This window comes from Pipistrellus kuhlii, unplaced genomic scaffold (assembly GCF_014108245.1).
Source record: "Pipistrellus kuhlii isolate mPipKuh1 unplaced genomic scaffold, mPipKuh1.p scaffold_m20_p_8, whole genome shotgun sequence".
NCBI lineage: Eukaryota > Metazoa > Chordata > Mammalia > Chiroptera > Vespertilionidae > Pipistrellus > Pipistrellus kuhlii.
In genome coordinates, this window is record NW_023425584.1 from 52,135,817 (window position 1) to 52,158,541 (window position 22,725).

General features: G+C 46.5%; 1 protein-coding gene across 5 annotated transcripts in view; it reads left to right on the forward strand.

The window, feature by feature from the left end:
* Positions 1-202: 202 nt before the first annotated feature.
* The window catches only part of TMEM131L (transmembrane 131 like), a 140,570-nt gene continuing 118,047 nt past the window's right edge, over positions 203-22,725 (forward strand). For 3 of the 5 annotated variants that reach the window (XM_045576788.1, XM_045576789.1, XM_036423358.2), the window contains exons 1-3: positions 205-399; positions 1,205-1,275; positions 7,746-7,789. In XM_045576788.1, coding sequence (XP_045432744.1) covers positions 276-399; positions 1,205-1,275; positions 7,746-7,789 — 239 coding nt within the window. In that variant the 5' untranslated portion in view covers positions 205-275. Of the gene's footprint in view, positions 400-1,204; positions 1,276-7,745; positions 7,790-22,725 lie in introns of all 5 variants that reach the window. The other 2 variants (XR_006740720.1, XM_036423361.2) reach the window with 1 other exon arrangement.

Sequence of the window (22,725 nt, forward strand, 5' to 3'; positions counted from 1 at the left end):
TCCGCGCCGGGGCGGGGCGCCCGCATTGTCCACGTTCCCGCACCCGCACCCGCCGGGCCCGCCCCCCCTATCGGTGGCTCACACGCGCGCAGGGCGAGCGGCGCGCCCGCCCGGGGCTGGAGCTGCAGCAGCAGCTGCCGCGGCGGCGGGCGGGGGCGGGGGCGGCGGCGGGGCGGGCCCGGCGGGCGGCGGGGGCGGGCCCGGGGCGAGGCAGCCCGGGCGCCAGCGAGCGGCGAGCGCGGCGAGCACCGAGGGAAGCGCGAGCAGCAGGCAGCATGGCGGGGCCCCGGCGCCCGCAGCCCGGCTGCTCCTGCCGCACCGCCGCGGCCGTGAACCTCCTGCTGGGCGTCTTCCAGGTCCTCCTGCCCTGCTGCCGCCCGGGAGGGGCTCAGGGACAAGGTCAGCCTCGCGCGCCGCTCCTCCGCTGGCTTTTCCTCCCCACCCTGCCCGCTCCCCCCCCCCCCCCCCCCCCCCTCCTAACCCCCCTTCTCTTTCTCGTAGGGAACTGCTGAAATCTATTAGGGGACGAGGGGAGGAAAGGGAAAGGGGCAGGAGGAGGAAGGAAACCCCATAGCTAGAGGTTGCAATTCTTGGCTGATAACATTTCTTCTAACCGCGGCGTGTCCCCTCCCGCGCTCCCCGCCCCCATGCAAACAGAAAGCTGGGATGTCGCGGGGCTTTGGGGGGGACCGTGCGGACCGCTAGCCGCGCGCGCGCGCGCGCGCGCCCCGGAGCCTTTGTGCGCGGGGGACCCCCGGCACCCCGGGCGCAGCCCCCGCTTTGTGCGGCGCGCGCTAGGGCCCCGCCGCGGCCCGGCTTCCTGCAGCTTTGTTTCCCGAGCCCGGCCGCCCGGGACCCATCCTGCAGAGACAGAGATGCCCGCCCCAGATGCTGCGGGATGCGGGCGTCCAGCAGCCCCCCGCGGGGCGGCCTCCGATCGGTGCCCCCAGCACCAGACGGGGAGCCCCCCGGCCCTGCTAGCGGTCGCCTCTCTGTCACTGGGACCGCCGGCTTCCACCCCGTCCATTGTGCTCCTAGCCTGGGCTCCCTTCTCGGGTGGCCTCCGCTTGTAGAAGGAAAAGGGAGTCTTGTTTTTGGTGAGGCGGGTGCAGAGGGGACGATAGGGAAACAGGAAGAGCGTTTCTTTTCCGTGCATTAAAAAAAAACCCACAAAACTCGGTGTGTGTGTTTTTGGTTCGTGCAGCGATTGAGCCCTTGCCGAACGTGGTGGAGCTGTGGCAGGCAGAAGAAGGGGAACTCCTGCTGCCCACTCAGGTGAGGACGATCAGGTGACAGGGCAGGGTGCGGGGGAGGTGGGGGTGGGTGGGGGTGCGAATGTGGAGAGGCCAGGAGGCCGCTGGCCCCCCGGTGGCACAGGCGCTCGGGCCACTTTGCAAGGCAAATAAACGGTCGGGCCAAGCCTGAACACCTGGCAACGGTGGCCTTCCCAGCCTCCGCCCGCGCCATGTGACAGGGCGTGAGTCACGCCCGCCCCAAGTTCAGGAGCTGGGAGCTGAGGCCACCTCAGCAGGGCCGGGCCTGCTGCCCCGAGGGAAAGGGCGGGCCCCTGGGCCAGCTGTGGGCCTGGGTGGGCGAGGGAGGGACGCGTTCCCTGTTCTTGAAGCGATCTGGTGTCGCCGTGTGCGTGAGGACCACAGGAATACTGATTTCAGAAATGCTAGAGATGGTACTTGCCCTTATTGTTAAGTAGCTTTGGGATGAAGATGTGACTTGAAAGGATTGTCATCTTGGATTCCTGTTAGAATACAACTTGAATTTCCTACTTGGGGTTTCCTCCCCAGATAATACGATGATTGCATTTGGAAAAAATAAATACTAACATTTTGTTGGAATTTGTGGCATCCTCACAGGGTTTACTGCCGCAGTAGACACAGTACTGCAAAGCTTTTTGTGTTGAAGGCTTAACTTTCAGGAGAAATTCTCATGGACTGAAGGTGTGCACATGTAAATATAATATTGTTGACTGTTTTTTAGCACGGACAGTAGTGACCCCAAGCACATTTCCCCTCTTTGTGGAGAAGTGGTTTGAGTTATAAGGGGATATTCAGCTTGGGTGCCACCGTTTTTAAGATGTTCATTACCGCCACACTTGGTTCTAGGCTGTCTCTTGAGGCTGTTTAGAAAAACAGGATCTCTAGCTATCACTTCACTGGCCAGGCTGTGCAGTTTTACATTTCCATGTTCTCCCTCCTATGTGAAGCATTTAGAGGGCTGGTTTTGAGATATGTGGAATATTTATTTTTAACCAGGGCTAATAAATAACAGCTTCAAGGCAGAGAGGTGATTTTTAGAGGAACTTTTTTTTTTCTGGTCCTGCCCTAAGGCCAGGAGGCTGAATAAGACCAGCCCTTTGAGAAGAAGCCCCAGCAGGATGGGGAGCAAATAGCCTGCCTTCATCGTAAAAGTTTTTATTCCCAAATGGAGTTTTTCCCTGATTATAAATAACAGATGTGTATTGTGGAAGGTTTGAAACATATCAAAAGATAAAATGAACAAATCAGAAAAGGCTCATAACCCTACGGAGAGAGCCACACTTAGCATTTGGTTTAGTGTTAAAAACATACAATTATATTTGTATAGATCAGAGTCGTTCGGGAGCGGCATGAGTGACATTTGGGGCTGGAGAATTCTTTTGGGGTGAGGGGCTGTCCTGGGCCCTGGAGCATGTCAGGCAGTTAGAGCATTTCTGCCTCTACCCACTAGATGCCAGTGGCACTCACCTCTCCCTCTCGTCCCCCCAGCTGTGACAGCTAAGCGTGTCTCCAGAAGTAGCCAAGGGTCCCCGGGGAGCAGAAGGGCCCCGGTGGAGAAGCCCTGCTGTATAGCTATATGCATTTGCTTTTTTACTCACTTGCAGCCTCTGCCTCTTAGGGGTTCGTTCTGGAAGCCCACCTATGCTGCAGTAAAGGAAAGGATAGGCTCTGATTGATTCTGGCGTTAGTTGAAGATTTGGTCACTCTTGCTGAGAGCTGGAAGTGTCCCGATAGGATTTTATTATAGGCTCAGGCATTGTTTTATGACATTCTTAATTTCTGGCTTTGTTTATATGTATAATACACTTTGTTTTGGTAAAAAGGCCTTAGAATTTAGGAACTGTCTTTCTGGAGTACTCACTATAGAAGCATTTATGTAGCTAAGCTACCTTAATGAAAGCTGTAGTGAAAGTGAAACTGGTATTCAAAGCAATTTTCTAAATACTTCATCTCTATATGAGTTTCTTTTAGGGACTTATCCTGCATATACCTGGGTGAGGTGAGGAAAGATACAGATCTGTCTATAGTTATCTATTTAAACTGCATTGTATGTATATATATCAAAACTGCATAAATATACACACATATAGTATAGATATATCTTACATGTATATAAAAACTACAGAGATCTGAAGAAAGTTATTTTTAGGGAATTCTTCTCAAAGTAGTTTGAATTTTTTTCAGAAAAGCTTCCTCATGTGTGTCATGAAGTCCGACGGGAAGATAATATTTATAGGTGTTATTTAAATTTGCGGGTTTTCTGCTTACTTAGCTTGTACATTGGGTTCCTTTCACTTAGGAAGACCCAAAGATGGCTTCAGAAGCTAAAATTTTTAAAATTATAGTTGAAATAGGAGTATCAGAAGATGTGGCATTTAAAAATCAAATACATTTGCCAACACTAGTTATATATACACAGTTATTTATTTTGGAAATGTTTTCTGTTGATTGGGCCTTTTGTTTTCTAAAGGGTCTCTAAGTGATTGAGAATTTTAGTAATGCATCCTTAGTAAAACCAAATATAATAATTGAATTGTTTTAAACTGCCAGACCCCCCTGGCCAGCTTTCCAGGATTTGACTCCCTGCTCCACCATTTTTCACCTCTCTGACCTCTGTTTTTCTTCACCTGCAAAATGGGGGCAATAATGGAACTGGGTAAGCACTTACTATGTGCTGCCTGCGACTTTGGCAGCATCCACCTGCCCCCCGACGATTTGGTCATTGGAGAGCGTGGAACAGCTTTCCTGCTTTGAAGGGGCTGAGCTGTGCAGACAGCTCAGGGCTGTTCTGTGCCCTCCAGTTGGACAGATAAATGGTATTATTTATATCTTTTTGTTATATGCTCCTTTATTTTGTATAATAGTGTGGTGTAGGAAGATAGAAACTATCCATTGTGATAATGAGAAGGAAGGAAAAAACCGTGGTTTTCTTCTTAGGTTTACAGAATTTGTCCTTTCCTTTGACTTTGCTTCATGTGACCCACGTGTTATCGAAAGTGGTGGTGGTGGTGTAGAAATAGCATGTGCAAGAAGTAATTGCATGTGTGCAAGAGACTGCTTTGCCCAACTTCTTACTTCGCCTTCAAGGTCAAAAACCTTCTGTGATTGCCTGCCATCCACTTGACCTGCTCTGGCTCTCAGGGCCTTCCGCATTCTGACCTTGACAGTTGCTCCTGTCAGTCCTCTGGGACACTTAACGGTACTTCAGCCCGAGTCTTGGCCGAGGAGGCCCAATACTTTTCTATTGAATGAAAGAACTGGTGCTATTGCCCTGCTCTTTGAACAGGGTCGGTCCTTCTGACTCCCTAACTTGGCAGTGGCACCTTCATTTCTCCCTCTGTAAGTTTCTTGAGTGTCTGGATTTTTTGCTTTGTCTTGTTGCCCCAATGTAACCACAATGTTCTGTATGCAGTAGACACTCAGTAGTAGCCCCTGGGTTCTTCCTGGGAGAGAAGAGGCCGTTGTCGCTGTGTTGTCCAGTTCCCCAAATTTATAGGGTATTCCGTTCTGAAGATGGCAGGCCAAATGCATGAAGCATTGGTTTCCTATTATTGTTTCATAACCACATTTTTGTATCAGTTCTAGAAGCTGGAAGGGCAATCTTGAATCTGTTCTTTTAATCCCTTCAGCCTTAGCTGAGATGAGAAGCTTCCTCCGGATTCCCTGGGTTAGGTCGCAGACCTGGGTGCTGAGTAGGAGCAGCTGGAACCCATGAAGCAGACGCTCACTGGTCTGGTCTGGTCTGGGATGGTAGACCTCCTGCTCTGGCAAACACCTTGCAGGGGGCCTGGCACTCGGAGGCTCCTGGGACCTGCCTTTAAAAATCCCACGTCTGGTTAAATTCACCCTCTGAAGCCTGAGTGAGAGTAGATAACGGAAATTGATAGAAAGTGAAACAGGAACTGGGACACTGACTAGGAGACTTCATTATCTCAGGTACTGTGTGATGTAACGGCATCTTGCTCCAGTCAGCAAATCATTAACGGGTATTTGGAAATCTTTTTGTCATAGAGATTTATTTTTGTTTTAATCTACTTCCAATATCAATATAAAAAATAATGGCGAACACGGGTTGGAGACTAACCGGTGTTGTTTAAGCACTTGATGAGTATTATCTCGTGCTAATATGCTAAGAAGTAGGGATTAGGAAGACCTGATTTTACAGGTGAGGAAATGGAGCTCCCAAGTCATCATACCGCTTACCCAAGGCCTTGAGAAAGTGGCAGTGGTGCAATCTGAACCCAGGAGGTGTTTGGCTCCAGAGCCCATGCTTTTGGCCACTACAGCATTGTGTGAATTTTAGCACAGCCTGGCCAGGAAAAGTATTATTGTGATAAAGTTCCTGGGTCTGAGGGAAATAATTTTCAGGTTCTCTGTTTTGATTTAGAAAAATTTGCTTCATGAAGTTTTCAAAAATAGTCATATGCAGTAGTATTTTTAAATTATCTTTATTAAAACATTTTTATTGAGGTATAATTGACATACAGCATTCTATTAGTTTCAGGTGTAGAACATAATGCTTTGCTATTTGTATATATTGTAAACTGATCACCACAGTAAGTCTAGTTAACATCTGTCTTGGTACATAGTCACAAAATGTTTTTTCTTGTGATGAGAACTTTTAAGATTTATTCTCAGAGCAACTTTCAGATATGCAGTACAGCATTATTAACCATAGTCACCATGCTGCACATTATTTACTTATTTTATAACTGGAAGTTTGTACCCTTTGACCACCTTCACCAATTTTGCTCACCCCCACCCCTGCCTCTTGTGGAGGGAGCAGATTACAGGATTTGGTCCCTGCCTTTTGAGAGCTTGGTGTTGCTGGGGAGATAAGGCTGGTAATACCCCGAGATAGCAATCAAGTGCTGAAATGAAGAAACTGAAGGCAGAGTGTATGGGGAGTTGGTGAGAGACATGCATTGGGGCTGAGCCTAGAGCCTCACTCACATGGTTGAAGGCTCCGAGTGTTTTATGCTGATGTTTTAACACAGAGCCCAGAGGCCCTGCTACAGCCTGGCTGTGGAGATTGTGATGGGTATGTCAAGGTCCATTGCCAACCGCTCAATTCCAGGCTAAGGAGCTTGGGATATATCTGACTCGAAGCTGGGGAGCCATGGGAGGTTCTTGAGCAGAGAGTAGCACAGTGACATTGAATGCTGGGTCCACATCCTGTGGGTGTAAGTGATTGATGTTGAGGAAGATTGGCCTTAGGGGACTCCCAGGATGGATGGAAGGCTTACATCCTAAACAGAGCAGAAAGCCCCATCTGTGGTGGTCATGCAGGCCTGGATGGGTGGGTCATTGTGGTTGGAGTGAGGGGAGGAGAGCAGTGTGCTAGTGACCCTAAGTATTGCCCGAGGGTCAAGGAGTACCATAGTGTCTTTGACTTGAGGAGACCAGTTAGAACAGAAACCACCTGGCAGGGGCCCTGGTGTTGGTAGGCCTGAGGTTGGTGACTGTTTCTGGGGAGACAAAGTGCAGGCATCCTGGAGGCAGCTGTGAATTAGTTCACCCACACACGCGGTGGAGTACCTCCCATGTGCTATGCTGACTAAAACCAGGCCGGTCCTGGCTCCCGTGGAAGGAGGGAGGAGGCATTCACTGAGTATCTGTAACGTGTGACTGGGGGAGACGTTGGTGCTGGAGATGGGGATTTGGGCCCCATGGTTTCAAGTGTGGATTAACATTTGGAGGCTATTTGTGTGGAGGAGTCTAGGCTCGGGAGACTGGCAAGGATGGCGGTGGGGTAGGGTTGGGGGTGCGGTAGGGGGCTGGGGTGCGGAAGAGGGCATTGGACAGTATTACCTGGAGAGCCAGGGCTCAGAGAGAAGCTGGAGGAACAGGAAGGGTCCGTGTTCCTGAAGAACCCTGGCAGCAAGTTTCAGTGTAGCATTTAATTGGATCTGCCCTCTGTTTCTGTTTGAAGAGACTTTTTTTTTTTTTTTTTTTTTACTACCTGTTTCATGACACACACGGTCAGATTTTTGGATGGTAAGTCTGGGAGAAGATTTTGGAATCACTTTGGAGTGATTTTATGCCACTTATAACATTTATCAGCCTTCTTACCTTGATGTCAAAATACATCAAGTGTTCTGAGTGAAACATTACATTTTCTACATTTGGGAATTTTAATTATCAATAAACTTTATCTTGTGTGATTAAACGGAAATGTTTAAAAATGCCTTTGGAGAAAAGTGATGTCAAAGTAGTTTTGAGATTATGTTCAGATTGTAATTTTAAACAGGTAAAGTGCTTACAACGAGTACATGAGGGGTCACTTGGCAATTTAGCAGTCTCCGTACTAAAGTTATTCTCTCAGTAAATATTTATTGAGTGCCTGCTGTGTTTCGGCATGATTTTAGACATTCATTACAGAGTTCATCACCCCTGTGAGATCTGAAGAACTCTTGCTTTTGGAGATTTTGTGCTCCTTTGAGAAAACTAAAGCATGTTCTTTTTCGATAGGGTGATTCTGAAGAGGATATGGAGGAGCGTTCTCAAGAACAGAGGTAAGAAAAAGATGGCAGTGAATACCTGATAAATTGCCCTGCCCACTTTGGATGCTATCTGAAGTCTTGGATAAGTGCATGCTTATGTACTTAATATTCTTTGTAATGTACTTCTCTTATTGGCATTTGGGGTATTTGTACTCCTAATAATATAGCCTTGTTTGAAAATAAGGTTGTACAGAAAGCTGTTAAAACACACACACACACACACACACACACACACACACACACAAAACCAACTTCGTTTTTCCCGTGGCTTGCTTACATCCTTCATCTTGTTCACAAACATCTATTGAGCATCATGCACTGTACTGGGTTTTATGCTGGACATAAAACACTGAACAAGACCTGTGTTGTGTGTAGTGGGGGAGTCAGGCATCACTGTAAACAAAACAAAATAGTTTCGCTGTTAAAAGAACTATCAAGGATTAGATTGTTGTGATAGAGAATAATGAGTTGGACGGGGTAGTCAGGTGAGGCTCTTCTTGGGAGGCAACATTTGAATTGAGGTGTGGAGGATGTGCAGGAGCAGCCATGCAGCAAGTAGAGGGAGCGTGCTCTGGGCAGAGGGTGGACAGCAGGTGCAAAGGCCCTGAGGTGGGAAGCATTGCCAGCAATCTAGGAACTTGGAGAAGGCCAGGTGGTAGTGAGATGTGGTAGGACCTTAGAGGTCACAGTAAGGAGTTTGAGTTTTATTATTATTATTTTTTAATATGTGGAGTGAGTTATTAAAGGATTTTAAGCAGCGGGTAGTAATAGAATGGTGTCATCCGCATTTACAAGAGAATATTTTCATTATGAGGCAGTCTCAGTCAGTTGTCAGACAGGGATATCTGGTCCCTCAGAGGCACTTGAAGACTCAGTGGTATCTAGGCACAGGGATAACTCCCAGGGAATCGAATTTTGGATCCCCAACACCCACATTTTCTCAAAAAATTGATCTGTTTGAGGTTGCAAGTTATCCTCTCCACTTGACAAAAGAAAAGCAGCCTTCTCACCCAGCACCGGTCCTACCGTGTGCTTCATCTTGGGCAGACAAAGGAGCAATCTGAACTACTGATATTGGTCAGGAGAGAGTGATCGATCCACTCTGATAGGATGGCAAATTCATTTGTAACTCTGATAGTTTTCAAGTGTTGACTTTCAACAAAACCGAAGGAGGACCCAATCAAATTGGCAGTTGCTAGATCATCAGAAATTATTTTTAATGATAGATCTCTGTGATTTTTGGATACAACATTGAGAGAGCTTAGAGTATATAGGGATAATGCTCCATCAAAGCTCATTTCATTCACATCTATTTATGTGAACTAGCTTTTTCAGTGCTTACACTAAGGAGAAAAAGAAAAAAAAAGATGAGGAAAATGAGATAAAATGGATACTGATTAACCCACCTCATCCTAGTAATAAGTGATATTCACATGGACCCATGGGGGTGGGGATGGAGGCTGTTCTATCTATCTCAGAAAAGGATGCATTTTTCAATAGAATTTGACATGTTTAATTACCTATCAAAATTTGTAAAAAATACATAAATAGTTATTTTTTTTGGTTTGATCAATTGCATACTAATAAAAATATGATAATTCAGAAGAAAAAAATTTAATACTTAGACCTTACAGTCACAGAAAAATTAAAAACAACCCAACAAATTTTCAATTTGTACCCATGGTTTTGTTGCAGAAGTCTTTGAACATAAAGGTAAATGAGGTTAAAATCCTTTGAGAAAACATCCAGCAATATAGGAAAGCCCATTTGTGCGATTTTTGAAAATGGAAGATGATGGATATTATTGCAGTGGTATTTAGATTTCATTGAATATATTTTAAAAAGTGATTGTGAGTCTTATTTTAAAAAATGCCGACATTTGCAATATTAACTTCCCAATGACCATTTAAGTTCGGCATAACATTTTCAGTTATGATAACGCATCTACGGGGCAGAGTTCGGAGCCTGTTACAATCCTGTTGGGGTAAATGGGAGCAAGGGAAGGTAAGGAGGAATGGGGATGCTGTTTCAGGCCAGGCTGGCCCTAGTAGGGGTGGAGGGATATGCAGTGTTCTGAGATGGATGTTTGGGGGGTGGGACAGACCCATTACTCGCTGAAGCAGACGTGGAGAGGGAGGGGAAAAAGAGAAGTTCTGAAGGGCTTCTGGCATTTGGCTTGAGCATCTGGGGAGGTGATGGCTGGGATGGGAAAGGATTTTGTGGGAGGGAAATCAGGCTGTCTGGTTGGTTGTCTCCTAGGAATCTCAGACTTGATAAGACACGTCCACGTGGAGCTGGCAGGTAGGCAGGTGATGATGTGTGCTGAGCCGGGAAGGCCTGGCTGCATCTCTGGGGGTGGGTGTGCCAGCCTTAGACAGCCTGGTGGCATAGGATTTGGAGTTTGTTCAGCTCCTTTTCAAACACAGTTCTCTCTTTTTTTATTAATTAGAATTCATTTCTTTTTTTTCACCCATTTTCTGTCCTACTGGAAAGTATTAGTAGACTTTATCCGTATTGGTCCTTTGGCACAGTGTCAGATTATCAGAGGGGAGGTGAGGGGTGAGGGAGAATTGTGTCAGTGAATTAAAAGAGTAGCTTCCAAACTTTTTGACAGTGACTTGTGGTAAGAAATACTTTTTACATCATGATACTTCTTTTTTTTTAATTTTAAAAAATATATTTTATTGATTTTTTTATAGAGAGGAGGGGAGAGAGATAGAGAGCTAGAAACATCGATGAGAAACATCGATCAGCTGCCTCCTGCACATCCCCCACTGGGGATGTGCCCATAACCAAGGTACATGTCCTTGATTGGAATCTAACCTGGGATCCTTCAGTCCGAAGGCTGATGCTCTATCCACTGAGCCAAACCGGTTTCTGCTCATGATACTTCTTTTTACTTGCTTATCCGAAGGCCTGTTTGAAGATGTATGAATGTGTACATGAATGCTTATTTATTTATACAATAGTGCTTACCCTTACTACCTGTGGTATACTGTTTTCTGTTGTTTTTTTTTTTTTTTGTGGTTAAATGTATATAACATTTATCATTTTCACCTTTTAAAAATATTTTTTAATTGATTTAAGAGAGGAAGGGAGAGGGAGAGAGATATAGAGGCATCAGTGATGAGAAAGAATCATTGATCGGTTGTCTCCTGGCCCCCCCCCCCCCCCCCCAGGGGATTGAGCCCACAACCCTAGGCATGTGCCCTGACCTCCTGTTCCTAGGTCAAAGCTCAACCACTGAGCCATGCCGGCCAGGTCACCGTTTTTAAGTGTACAGTTCTGTGACATTGAGGGCATTCACAATGTTGTGCATTCATTACTACAACCCACCCCCAGGACTTTTCTAGTTCATTAAAAAAAAAAAAAAAAAAAAAAAGCCAGTTGCTAGCCCTGGAGTTTAATCTTAAAACACCTTAACCATAATTCACAGTTTGACCAACACTGATTTATATAGTATTTTAATCTTCCTGATATCAAATATTCCAATATTTTACTGTTACTTTATCTCTAGTTGCTTTTTTTTCACGCCACTTTGTTTTATTTTGGCTTTTTTTGGTTGAGATTTGATTTTTATGCGTAAAGACAAGATCATGACATGAGTTGGAGGCTGCTATTAGAAAATCCTCTTTGTGTAGGTTCTGGAATTCTCTCCAGGAAAGATGTCTGTAAGTGTGATGCCCTGTGATGGTAAATACATCCCCCAAGTACTTACTGTTCATTTATCCCTACTGTGCAGTTGTGATTTCTTTTAAATGAAAAATTTAATACCCCCAAAGCTCATATAATGTCTTGTTACTTTTACTTATTTAAATTTTCATTGTTGAGAATCTTACAAATGTCCCCTTCCTTTCTCCCCTTTGCCCCCTCCACCGGATTCCGCCCCAGACTTTCACTTCCCTATTGTCTGTGTCCACAGGCAATGCATATGTGCATATAGGTTCTTTGGTTAATCTCTTCCCACCCTCCCCCACTTCCCTCTGAGATCCTTCAGTCTTTTTCCATGCCTTTGGTTCTATTTTATTCACCAGTGTATTTTATTCATTCGTTTCTTTGTTCATTTATTTTTATTTTTAGATTTAATTGTTTATAGATATGTATTGATTGCCATTTTATTGTTCACATTTTTTTTCTTTTCCCTCCTCCTCCTCCTCCTCCTCCTCATTCTTGTCCTCTTCCTCCTCCTCCAGTACCCTTCAACATTTTATGTAATGCTGGTTTGGTGATGATGAACTCCTTTAGCTTTTTTTCTTCTTCTTGCTACTTTTAAAATAAACCTTTTGCTTTAGAATATATTTAGAGTTATAAAAAGCTGTAAAGATGGTAAGAACGTACCCATATACCCCTCCCACAGTTTACCCTAATGTTAATGTCTTACAGGGCTGTGATACATTTGTCACAGCCAAGAAACCAACATTGTTAGAGTACCGTGAACCAAACCCCACATTGGGTTTCCATAGATTTCCCCGAATGCCCCTCTTTTTGTCCAGGGAGCCATTCTCTCTAAATGCCACCTCCCTTTCAGTGATTGTGTCCTCTGAGGATCCTCGTGGTTGTCAGTTTGTCAGGTTTGTTTCTGAAACCTTGACGGAGGACTGGTCAGGTATTTTGTAAAATGCCCCTTAGTTTGGGGTTGTCTCGTGTTTTCCTTTGTGGTTAATCGGGGTTCCGGGTTTGGTGAGGAAGACCTCAGATACAAATTGCCATTCTCATCCCATATCACAGGCCTGCCTGCAGCATGGCGGGTCCCTTTGACAGGGACCGTGGTCTCCTGGTCGAGGGACTATTTGTCAGGTTTGTCTGCGAAGTCACCGTTTGTCCCACGGCTTCCCATGCTCTACTCCTTGGAGCAAGTCATGGAGTGGAATTAAGCTCTCCCTGCATACTTTAGATTCCTTTTGTATGGGAGGTTTGTCCCTTCTCCTTTATTTATTTGGTCATTTCCATTGCTATAGACTCCTGGATATTTATTTTATACTTAGGGTTATAATCCAATACTAGATTTGCCCTGCTATTTTAATGTCCTTTATCCTTAACCTTATATTTATGAAGTAATTAGTTTCTCCTTACACATTTCTCAAACATTTCTGATTTTCGCTTTAATTACTGCCCTACGGCGCCAACTCCTAATGACATTAGGATGGGCTTGACGTCCGTAGAGCCAGCTCGGAGGAACCGCACAGAGTGGATGCGTTGTCTCTGAGAGGGCCCATACGGACTCCCAGGGCCTCGGAAATAGATCTGACCACAGTACAGAGGCTCCGTGTATTCCCAGAAAGGTGGAGGCAGCGCTGACATCTGTCACCGGAGATCTCGATGGCAAAGAGGCTCCGTGTCAAACACCCCCCCACCCCCCCCTCCCCCCGCCCCGACTGCCCAGCGCGGGCCAGAAGCAGACACTCACTGTTCGTGCTGGGGTGGAGGGTTCCAGAGGAGCTGCTGTGATCTCAGACACAGTTGGGGAAAGCTTTCAGGGTAATTGGCCTCATTGAAGACTTTGTTTATATTATCTTGATTTCATCTTCTGCTAATGCTGTGTAATTGTAGTTGGCCGAAAGCCAGAAGAGCAATATTTGAAGAAAAGTTCTTCCCTCTTTCCTCTCCATCCCCACTTTCCTCCGGGTGTTCTCAGATATCAGCGGTGATCTATTGCCCTGCTGAGAAAGAAAGGCTGCTGTTGGGGATGCGTGATGAGAGCAGATGGTGACTTCAGCTCTTACTAGAATTGAACGCGCTCTGGGAAGCGGGGCCGGCTCTCTGGGCATCTCTCCGATAAGCCTGTTTGGGGTCTATTTGTTAGAATGTGAAAAGTTTTAAGCACTGGCAATGTATGAATAGAATATTGTTTCAGCTTTTAAAAATGGTTATAAAGAAGTCATAAATACCGAGTGGCTGGGCTCAGCATCTGTGGCAGTTTTGTTTTTTAACGGTGCTTTTATCTGATTAGCAACGGCAGCAAAATGTGCTTTCCTGATACTGTTTACATCAGTTCACGGCAGATCCTGAGAGTCAGAACGTGAAGAGAATCCTGTTAGCCTTTCAGCAGCACACTGAGCCATGTAACTGCGGACCAAAGTGGCTAATCTCTAGGGAAACACTCCTGTGGCAGAGGAGGGGGTCTCAGCACCCTCGCAGGGACTGGCACTGCCTTTGACTTTGTTTCCCCTTCAGAAACTGAAGCTGTGTTTTCAGCACAACCCCAAGGTCCTGACCTGTTGATAGGATCTTACCTTTTGAACCTGAACATACCTCTCCAGGATTCCCCTGCGGGCTGGTCTCCTCGTCCCTTCTGTCATTTCCCGAGGGGATGCCACCCACTCTCTTGGGTTGTTATGTAATTAACCCACAGGAGGAGCCTGAGCTAGGAGTGTCCCCTCTGCCCAGGGTCTCACCTGCTCAGGTGCCCACAGAGACAGACCTCCCGTTGGCCTTCAGGTGCTGCTAGCTCAGTGGGTCTTCAACTCAGCTGTTGGGCTGGTGCTATCTGCCTGTCCCCCCACTGCTCCTCCTCAGGCAGCCCCTATCTGGTGCATGGCCTGCAGGGAGCATTCGTTTGCATAAGCGTCTGCCATCTCACACTCCCCGCCACCAGCAGATCCTCAGGTATGGCTGCATCTTCTTCATGTGGTCTCCTGCCTCCTGGTGTCGCTCCCCAGCCTGTTCTCCACATTCCGCCTCGAGTCATGTATGCTAACCATACATCCTGTCCTGCCATTCCTCCCACAAGCAGCCTTTTGTGCACTCCTCACCTGGCGATGAAGTGCAGAGGCCTGAGCTTGGCACAGAAGGCCTTTTGTGATGTCGGGCCCGCTCACCTCTTTCAGCCTGCCTTCTCTTGCTTCTCACTTCCCCTCATTCACAGGATCCCCCCCCCCCCCCCCCCCCCCCAAGCAAAACACTCGCTTCTTGCCTGGCCAACCTCCCTCACCTGACTTCACACAGCAGCACGCAGGTCTCCCTGCACAGGGCACTCACCCCTCTGCTTTGAAATGGCCTTTGTCAGGATACCCAGGCTCCTGTCTGAGTCCCCATCCACTGACTTCCCAGCACCGAACCTAGGACTTAACGCCTAGGTGAAGAGCTGCTAACGGGAAGGATGCAAGCTTCCGTTGTTACATTCGGAACATGTTTTTCAGATCCAGGCCCACAAACCATGTTTGCCATTGAAACCACAGCCCTGACATTAGTATGAGGGGCTGCGGTTTTTGACTTGGGTTTTTGTACTTGGTGTGTCTTGAAAGAGAGTGGGCTGTAGCTCTCTAGGTGTGGCCCCTGCTACCCTCTGCTGGTCGGATGGCCCCGGAGGGCGGCACAGTGAGTGCCTTCGTGGCTTTGCTGCCATCACAGTGCAACGCAAATTTCCTCCGACTGTCATAGATCTCATAGTTTAGCTGTTCTCGTTAGAGCACGAGTTTTGATATACAGGGTTCTTGGTATATATTAAAGTTGTTTTCAAGCCACAAGAGCCTTGTTGGATTTTTCAGGCTGTGAAATTTTTAGCAAAGCTTTTGACATTTCTATCCATTGTTCAGGCCTCCATTGGAACCTGTGAGAAAAAGAGTACAATAGGATAAGAATCCTAATTCTGGTTTTCTCTGACATTTTTTACTATTCCTAGATGGATCTTTTATACACACACACACACACACACACACACACACATACATATATATATATATATATATATATATATATATATATATATATATATTATTGATTTTGTACAGAGAGGAAGGGAGAGAGATAGAGAGTTAGAAACATCGATGAGAGAGTCATCGATCAGCTGCCTCTTGCACACCCCCTACTGGGGATGTGCCCGCAAACAAGGTACATGCCCTTGACTGGAATCGAACCCGGGACCCTTCAGTCCCCAAGCCAACGCTCTATCCATTGATCCAAACCGGTTTCGGCCCTAGATGGGTCTTTTTTATAGACTGGAGCGGTTAGGCGGGTGTTGATTTGTATCTTGGTATTGAAAAAGATGCTTGGACCCACTCGAATAATTTCAGGTGGATTGTGAAGAGTTAATCTAGAATAAAATAGGCAGGACACTTCATTCAGATTGACATTCCTGAGCCAAAAAAAGTGGAATCGCAGCCTGGAGAGTTGTGGGGTGTCCAGCACCAGGACTTCCGTGTTCCCTGGATGAGGGATTGCTGGTAGGAGGAGGGGCTGAGCTGGACACCGAATGTCTGACTCTCAGCCGGCTTCATTCTGACTGCCACGGGGTGGCTTGACTGACCATTGCTGCTCGTCACAGTAGGTCACACTAAAGGAACTCCGTGGAATCTATTCAATCAGGTGCATATCCTGAAGAAAGAGCGAGGCAGATTCAACAGCCCGGGAAGACATGCCCATGGAGTGACAACATAGTTATTAAAAAGTGCACAAAAGACTGTGAGAAGCTTATTCCAGATGGGTGAAGGTACCATCAAGAGTGAGAGAAGAGAGTGGGGGGTCCTGACTGGGTAGTTCAGTGGGTTAGAGCATGCCCCGATACACCGAGGTTGCCGGTTTGATTCCTTATCGTGATAAGGGCACGTATGAGAAGCAGCCAATGGAGTGGCAGCGATGCTGATGAGTTCTGTAAAGGGGGATTGGACCTGTGGTGACTCCAGCTTCTTATTGCTGAAGAAGGTGGCAGAGCTTGGGACTTCAAGGTTCAACGGAGAAATATAATTTCCCAAGGCGGTATGTCGAGGAACACCAGGATTAAGATAATGAGGTATCCTGGGAGCTTGTTACTTTAGTTTTAAAGGGACTGTCATCAGATTATTAGTTTGTTGTTACAGTCCTCCACACATGAAATATGACTCGAGAGTAAGAGTGAGTGCCCTCCCCCCCCTCCCCCCCAACACATGTAAGAATATTTACTGTGGTAGTCTAGACAGTATTTCACAGATGTGCTCAATAAAGATTGTTTTAGGATTGCCTTTGTAACTAACTTACAAATAATACAGGGAAAAGTCTTATTTGTTTATTGTAGTTTTCCCCAAAGGAGTGGGGATGTAGTTTTAAAAAGTCTGCTGTGAGCATGAAAATTGAAAATTTCAAAAATTTACTGAGAATTTTCCATGATTGAATAATTACTCATTGGTTGTTGCTTTTCTCTCTCTCTTTTTTTTTTTATTCTCTTCCAAAAATCTTTTAGTAAAATTCTTGTTTCAGGAATAGTGGCCTCATGGCATTATTATTCTGTTCTATAAGATACACACACCAATTGGAAAAACATGGGTTTGGCGCCATTTCTATTGTTTTTGCCCAGCTTATTCAGGTATTTCGTTCAGAAAACATGGCTTTGAAGGATATGTGGCTGTCGGCCTCAAAGTAAACTTCTGTAGGAAAAATGATTTGACACCTTTGAAATGTCCAAGGGAACCCACGGATGCATCTGAAGGTAGATCCCAGAGAAGAGTTTCAGCAAAAGCCTGTGGCCTCCCAAGTTGACCATCTTGCAAACGGACCCATCGATGGTGTGCCTTGTCCAAGGTTGTCTTCAGGGCTGTGCTACCTTGTGGATGTGGGTTCCTGTGGCTGTCACTAAGTGATTGATAATAGGTGAAGTCCGGTTTAAAGAACCATCCAGACAGTGTTCCAGTCAGTAGTCATGGCAGATTGTGTAATATTAATTTTTGGTGAAGTGACTCTTCGGGGATCATGATTAATCTTTGTCTGTTAAGATCAGACCATGCTAATCTGGTTAATCCATTAAAATTGGATTTAAGCAGTTGCTCTACTGTTACACTTGCTTGTTTACAAAGTACTTTCCCATGCGTTGTCCTTAGGTAACCAGGTGCACATTCCCCTTATAGATGTGGAGACGAGTCCACAAAGGTAAAACCATCCAAGGTTACAGAGCTAGGAAGTGGCAGAACGGGCACGGACTCCGAGGTGTCTTCTCTCCCGATACGCTTGTCCACCTTGTATCCAAACCAGAGGAGGTTGGAAAACCATTTTCCCAGTCCCACATGCTGATTGCCTGCTCTTTGTAGGAGACTCAGTGTAAGATTGAAGAATTACAATTATGAATTAATAAGCCCTACCATTATACGGTTCCTAGCAAACTCCTGAAGAAGGTGGGCATGGTTCTTGTAAGAAAGACCCAGAGTGGGGCCTTCAGGAACCTGTGTGCTAGATAGAGTCTTCGGTTGTGTTTTGTTTTAATCCATACCCAAGGATATTTTTGCATTAATTTTAAAATAATATATATTTTTATTCATTTCAGAGAGGAAGGTGGACGGAGAGAGAGAGAAACATCAGTGATGAGAGAGAATCATTGTTCGGCTGCCACCTGCACATCCCCCAGTGGGAATCGAGCCCTCAGCCTGGGCATGTGCCCTGACCAGGAATTGAACTGGTGACCTCCTGGTTCCCGGGTTGACACTCAACCATTGAGCTACACCTGTCTGGGCTCCATTAATATTTTAGTGACAGTGGAAGGGAGGCAGGGTGGGGTGGGGAGATAGCAACATCGATGTGAGAGACACACATTGATTGATTGGGTGCCTCCTGCATGCACCCAGACATGGGCCAGGGATTGAACCTGCAACCCAGGTGTGTGCCCTTGATGGGGAACTGAACCCTCAACCCTGTGATGCCTTGGGCCAGGGCAGGTGCTTTATTTCTAAGTCTTGCTTACCCACTGACATGCTTTTGAGAGGACCTGGAAACTGCAAATCTGTCATTGTAGGGTTTTTTGTGGACCTCACGCTATGGCACTGGATGCTTTGAGGCTGCCTCCAGTCCTTGGGCGGATGTGTGATCCGGTTAGCTCCCTTTGCTTTGTGATTAGATACGGTCAGCTTCAAGTAATAGAAAGCCCTGACTCAACCCACTCAACCAATAAAGAATGCGTTATGTCACCTCACAAGAAGCCAGGAGGCAGGGTGGTGCTGGGTTGGTTTACTCAGCAGGTGAGCGGGCGCCAGCCGCCAGGTTGTTCCCACCTGTCTGTTCTGCTGGCTCAGGGCGCTGCCCAGCTGCTCTCAAGGCTGTGGGAGCACTCCAAGGCCTGCAGTCCTCTCTCCTGAACATGCAAAGGCAGGTTATAAGAACCTCTGTCGTGGGTCCAAAATAGGTCCATTCTCACCTTGAACCACTCCCTGGCCTAGGGCGTGGTGGGACCCCTGGGATTTGCTTTGTGCAGGGTTGACCTGGCTGCCAGGGAGTGGTGCTCACTGAATATACCAGGACTGTGTCCTTGCGGGAGAGGAGAGTGGACGGGGCTGCAGGCCAGCAGCCATGCCTGCAACGGAGAGACAAGCTTGTCACTTGTGCTGAGTGAGGAATGAGAGCGAGGTGCAGGGCAGTGTTTCTCAAAGGCCCAGAATCTGCAGAATCAGCACCACCTGGGAACCTGTTAGGCCAGTTCTCAGGCCCCACCCAAGGGCCACTGAATCGGGAGCTCCAGGGGCGAGGTGCGCAATCTGTTTTAACAAGCCCTCCAGGTGATTCTGATGCCAGCTCAGGTCTGAGAACCATCGTGGTTCCAGGCTCAGGGTAAGACGTCCTTAGATGCCTCACAAAGTACTTTTTTTGGTTGAAGCTACAATAGTGAGAGGCAGAAATGGTGTTATAGGTAAAGCCATGGGTGGGGTTAGGAGACCGAGGTTAGCTTTCAGCTCACCCGCCCAGGATTTTAGCAAACCTGGAATACATAGGCATTCTTTTCATGTTATCAGGTTTCAGCTGGCAGATCCCGTTTTTTTCTAAAGAGAGTGCTGGCATGGTTATGGGGACGGGGGCAGGATTCCGGGTTGAGCGTTTGTGGCCACCCTTCAGGGTGCACCATGCCCTGGTATCTCTGGCCAACAGGTGGGTGAGGCCATTGCAGGTCAGCTTCCAGGGGAGAGCCGAGGAACTTTCTCAGGGATAATCCATTCATTATAGGGTAAGTGAGTCTGGTGGAAAATCTTGGCCCAGTAACAAGAAGGCTCAGTTACTGGATGGGAGTGGCCACTTGCAGGACAGGGTGGTGTGTGTATACAGATCTCTCTCCTGGCCCTGTTCCCTCTGGGCACGTGGCTGTGTGTGTGTGTGTGTGTGTGTGTGTGTGTGTAAGAGAGAGAGAGAGAGAGAGAGAGAGAGAGAGAGAGAGAGAGAGAGAGAGAGAGAGAGAGAAAGAATGAGCCCCTGTGGGGGGTTGTTGGGGCATGTGGAAAGATGTTACTCAAGTAAAATTGAAAGAAGTGTTCTAAAAATTCTGTGAGAAACTGGGTGACTGTGTGGGCACAGCCCACACTGAAGGGAACTTCCACATCTTGCCTGACTCCCCCACCCCCTGCCTCCAGTCTGAGATGCTTGCAGGAGGATCTGCAATGCTTCCCTGGGGTTAGGGCCAGAGCTGGAGGGAAGGGATAACATTGGGACAGGGGCCTAGGATGGCTGAGCCTGTCATGTGACCTGTTGGAGAGAAGAGGCCTCCCCAACCCAGCCACAGACTGGGATTCTGGGTGGCTCTTTCTCTGTGCAGTGGGAGCAGTGGCCACTGAGGGGGTCCAGAGGCATAAACCCAAGTTCAGGTGTGGGGTGCTAGTGTCCTCGGGCTGCCATAATGAAGTCCCACAAAGTGGGTGCCTTGGCACAGACACATTTATCCTGTCTCAGTTCTGGAGGCCAGGCGTCTGAAAGCAAGGTGTGGGCAGGGCCACACTCGCTCAGAATCTGGAGGGGATCCTTCCCCGTCTCTTGGTTGCTTCTGCTCCAGAGTCTGTCTCTGTCTTCACCTTGCATTCTCCCTGTGTGTCTTCATGTCCTCACATGACCATCTTCACCAGCCGTGTTTGGGGCCCACCCTGCACCGGTATGGCCTGAGCTTAAACAATTCTGTCTGCAACAACCCTATTTCCAAATAGGCCACATTCTGAGCTTTTGGGGGTTAGGATTTCCATATATCCTCTTAAAGAGATATAATGCAGCCCAAACCATGTGGAAACTCATTCGTAAGCCCTGTGAGGGTCCCCTCGTCTCCTTTCCCTGCCCTCCCCCAACTCTGGGGCTGTGAGGAAATACTATTGGGCCGGTGCTCTGTGCATTTCCACTTCTAGCACCGCTGCTGCTTTGGAGTGTGAGTTCAAGGGCAGCCGCTGCAGACTCCACAGGTTTTACGACCAACCCATTGGACCTGGCCTTTTTGGTCAAATGGCTTCTGTTTGTATGTTATTTCTTGGCATATTCAAGGTAGCTTTTGTTTTATTCACACAAAATTGTGAGCATGGTGGGGGGGCATTGCTTTTTTTTGTGACATTTTTTTTCTTGCGGGAAATAAGTGAGAAGATGGAGGAATATTTCAGGATACTGTATACTGAAGCTGAGCAAATGGGCGAAGCCTTGAAATCCGTCATACCACCTGTCGTTAAATAGAATTCAGAGAAACCCGGCCACTGAGACCACTGCCAGGCTCCGTGTGTTGTGTGGTGTCCGTGTACCTTGAACTTGTTTCATCCCCACTTTAAACTCACCGTGAAGCAGATCCTGGGAGCCATTTATGGGTTGGTGGGAGAATCCTTTGGTATTTCCTGGAAATGTTTGAATCCAGATTAGTGTCTCTCTGCTTCCACGTACAGTATTTTAACTGCAATTATCTAGGTGTGTATAATAGTGCTAACCATAGGACTAGCTGCTGTGAATTTTAATACTGTATATGTAATATATGTCTACGTTCAGGTGGATAAATGTCACATCCAAATTGCCTGTTACTTGACTTTCATGTAACTTAATTAGCAGATTCATGTTTTGGGAAAATCTGATCTGTGATCTCGAAATTGGTTACGGTTGGTGTAATTCCTGGTAATTAGGAGCCTTCACAGTGACTATTCTAGTCATTAGAGGGCCAAGGTAATTTGAGGTTGAAATGTGAGAGTGAGGCGGAGAAAACACTTGCTCTCTATTCCTTAATCTTTTAATCCATTTAACCTGGGTTGTAAATTCAGGCTTCGTTTTAATTGAGAAGGATGTGTAGGTAGTTGGGAAGGGGTTTCTTACTCATCACATTTGCCGTAATGAAAGGAGAAAGGTTATCTCGAATCGCCTAGGCCTCTTAACGTTATCCTGGGGTAAAAATGTTAATTTTTAAAACTAAGAATGCTCAAAGTTATGTTGATCCTCATTGGAGACCGAAATTCTGGGATTAAAGAAAAAAAAAAAAAAAAAGTGAGCCTAAAAGTAAATAAAAAGAAGCACAACATAAAAAACAAACCTAGTTCGGAGATGTGTTGTAGGTGTTGGCCTTGAGAGTTCAGGAACACGTTTGGCCATGGACTAGGCTTACGGACACACAGATATCAGGTGACCTGGCCCCTTGCTGAGTGAAAGGCCCGTGTCATGTAAACACGCATGATTTATATTGTAATTCTGCTTTTGAATTGGGGCTACAAGGGAAACTGGAGAAGGAGAGGTGCCCACCTGTACTGCTGTCTAATAAAAGGAGAGAAGGTGGAGTAGGCGGGAAGTGGAGCCGGAAACTGGTGCGGAAAGGGAGAAGAGAAAAGAAATCTCCTAGCATCTGGATTGCAGGCTTTTTTTTTCTTTTCTTTTTTTTTTTCTTTTCTCTTTTCCTTTAGGGATTTTGATCAAGTAGATGGTGATAATAGGTGTTAATCATAAGAAACTAGATACCCAGGCTTTTGTATTACGGTTTTCTCAGTGGTCCATGTCCGTCTTCTGTTCCCCTCTCATTATTCAAGTGGAAATCATTTTTATTCCTGTAAGTCTGTTTGGGGTCAGCTTTAAACATTTTGTCACATTAGTCATTTTTCTTCCAATGTGTATGGTGTGCACATTTATTTTATAACTGAAAAAGCCCTCGGTGTACATTAATACAGGGTGGGGCAAAAGCAGGTTTACAGTTGTGAGTACATGGAACACAATTTATCCTATTCTTGTAGTATTATTTATTAGTTACTGTATTCTTTTCCATATGTACGATTGTAAGCCTACTTTTGTCC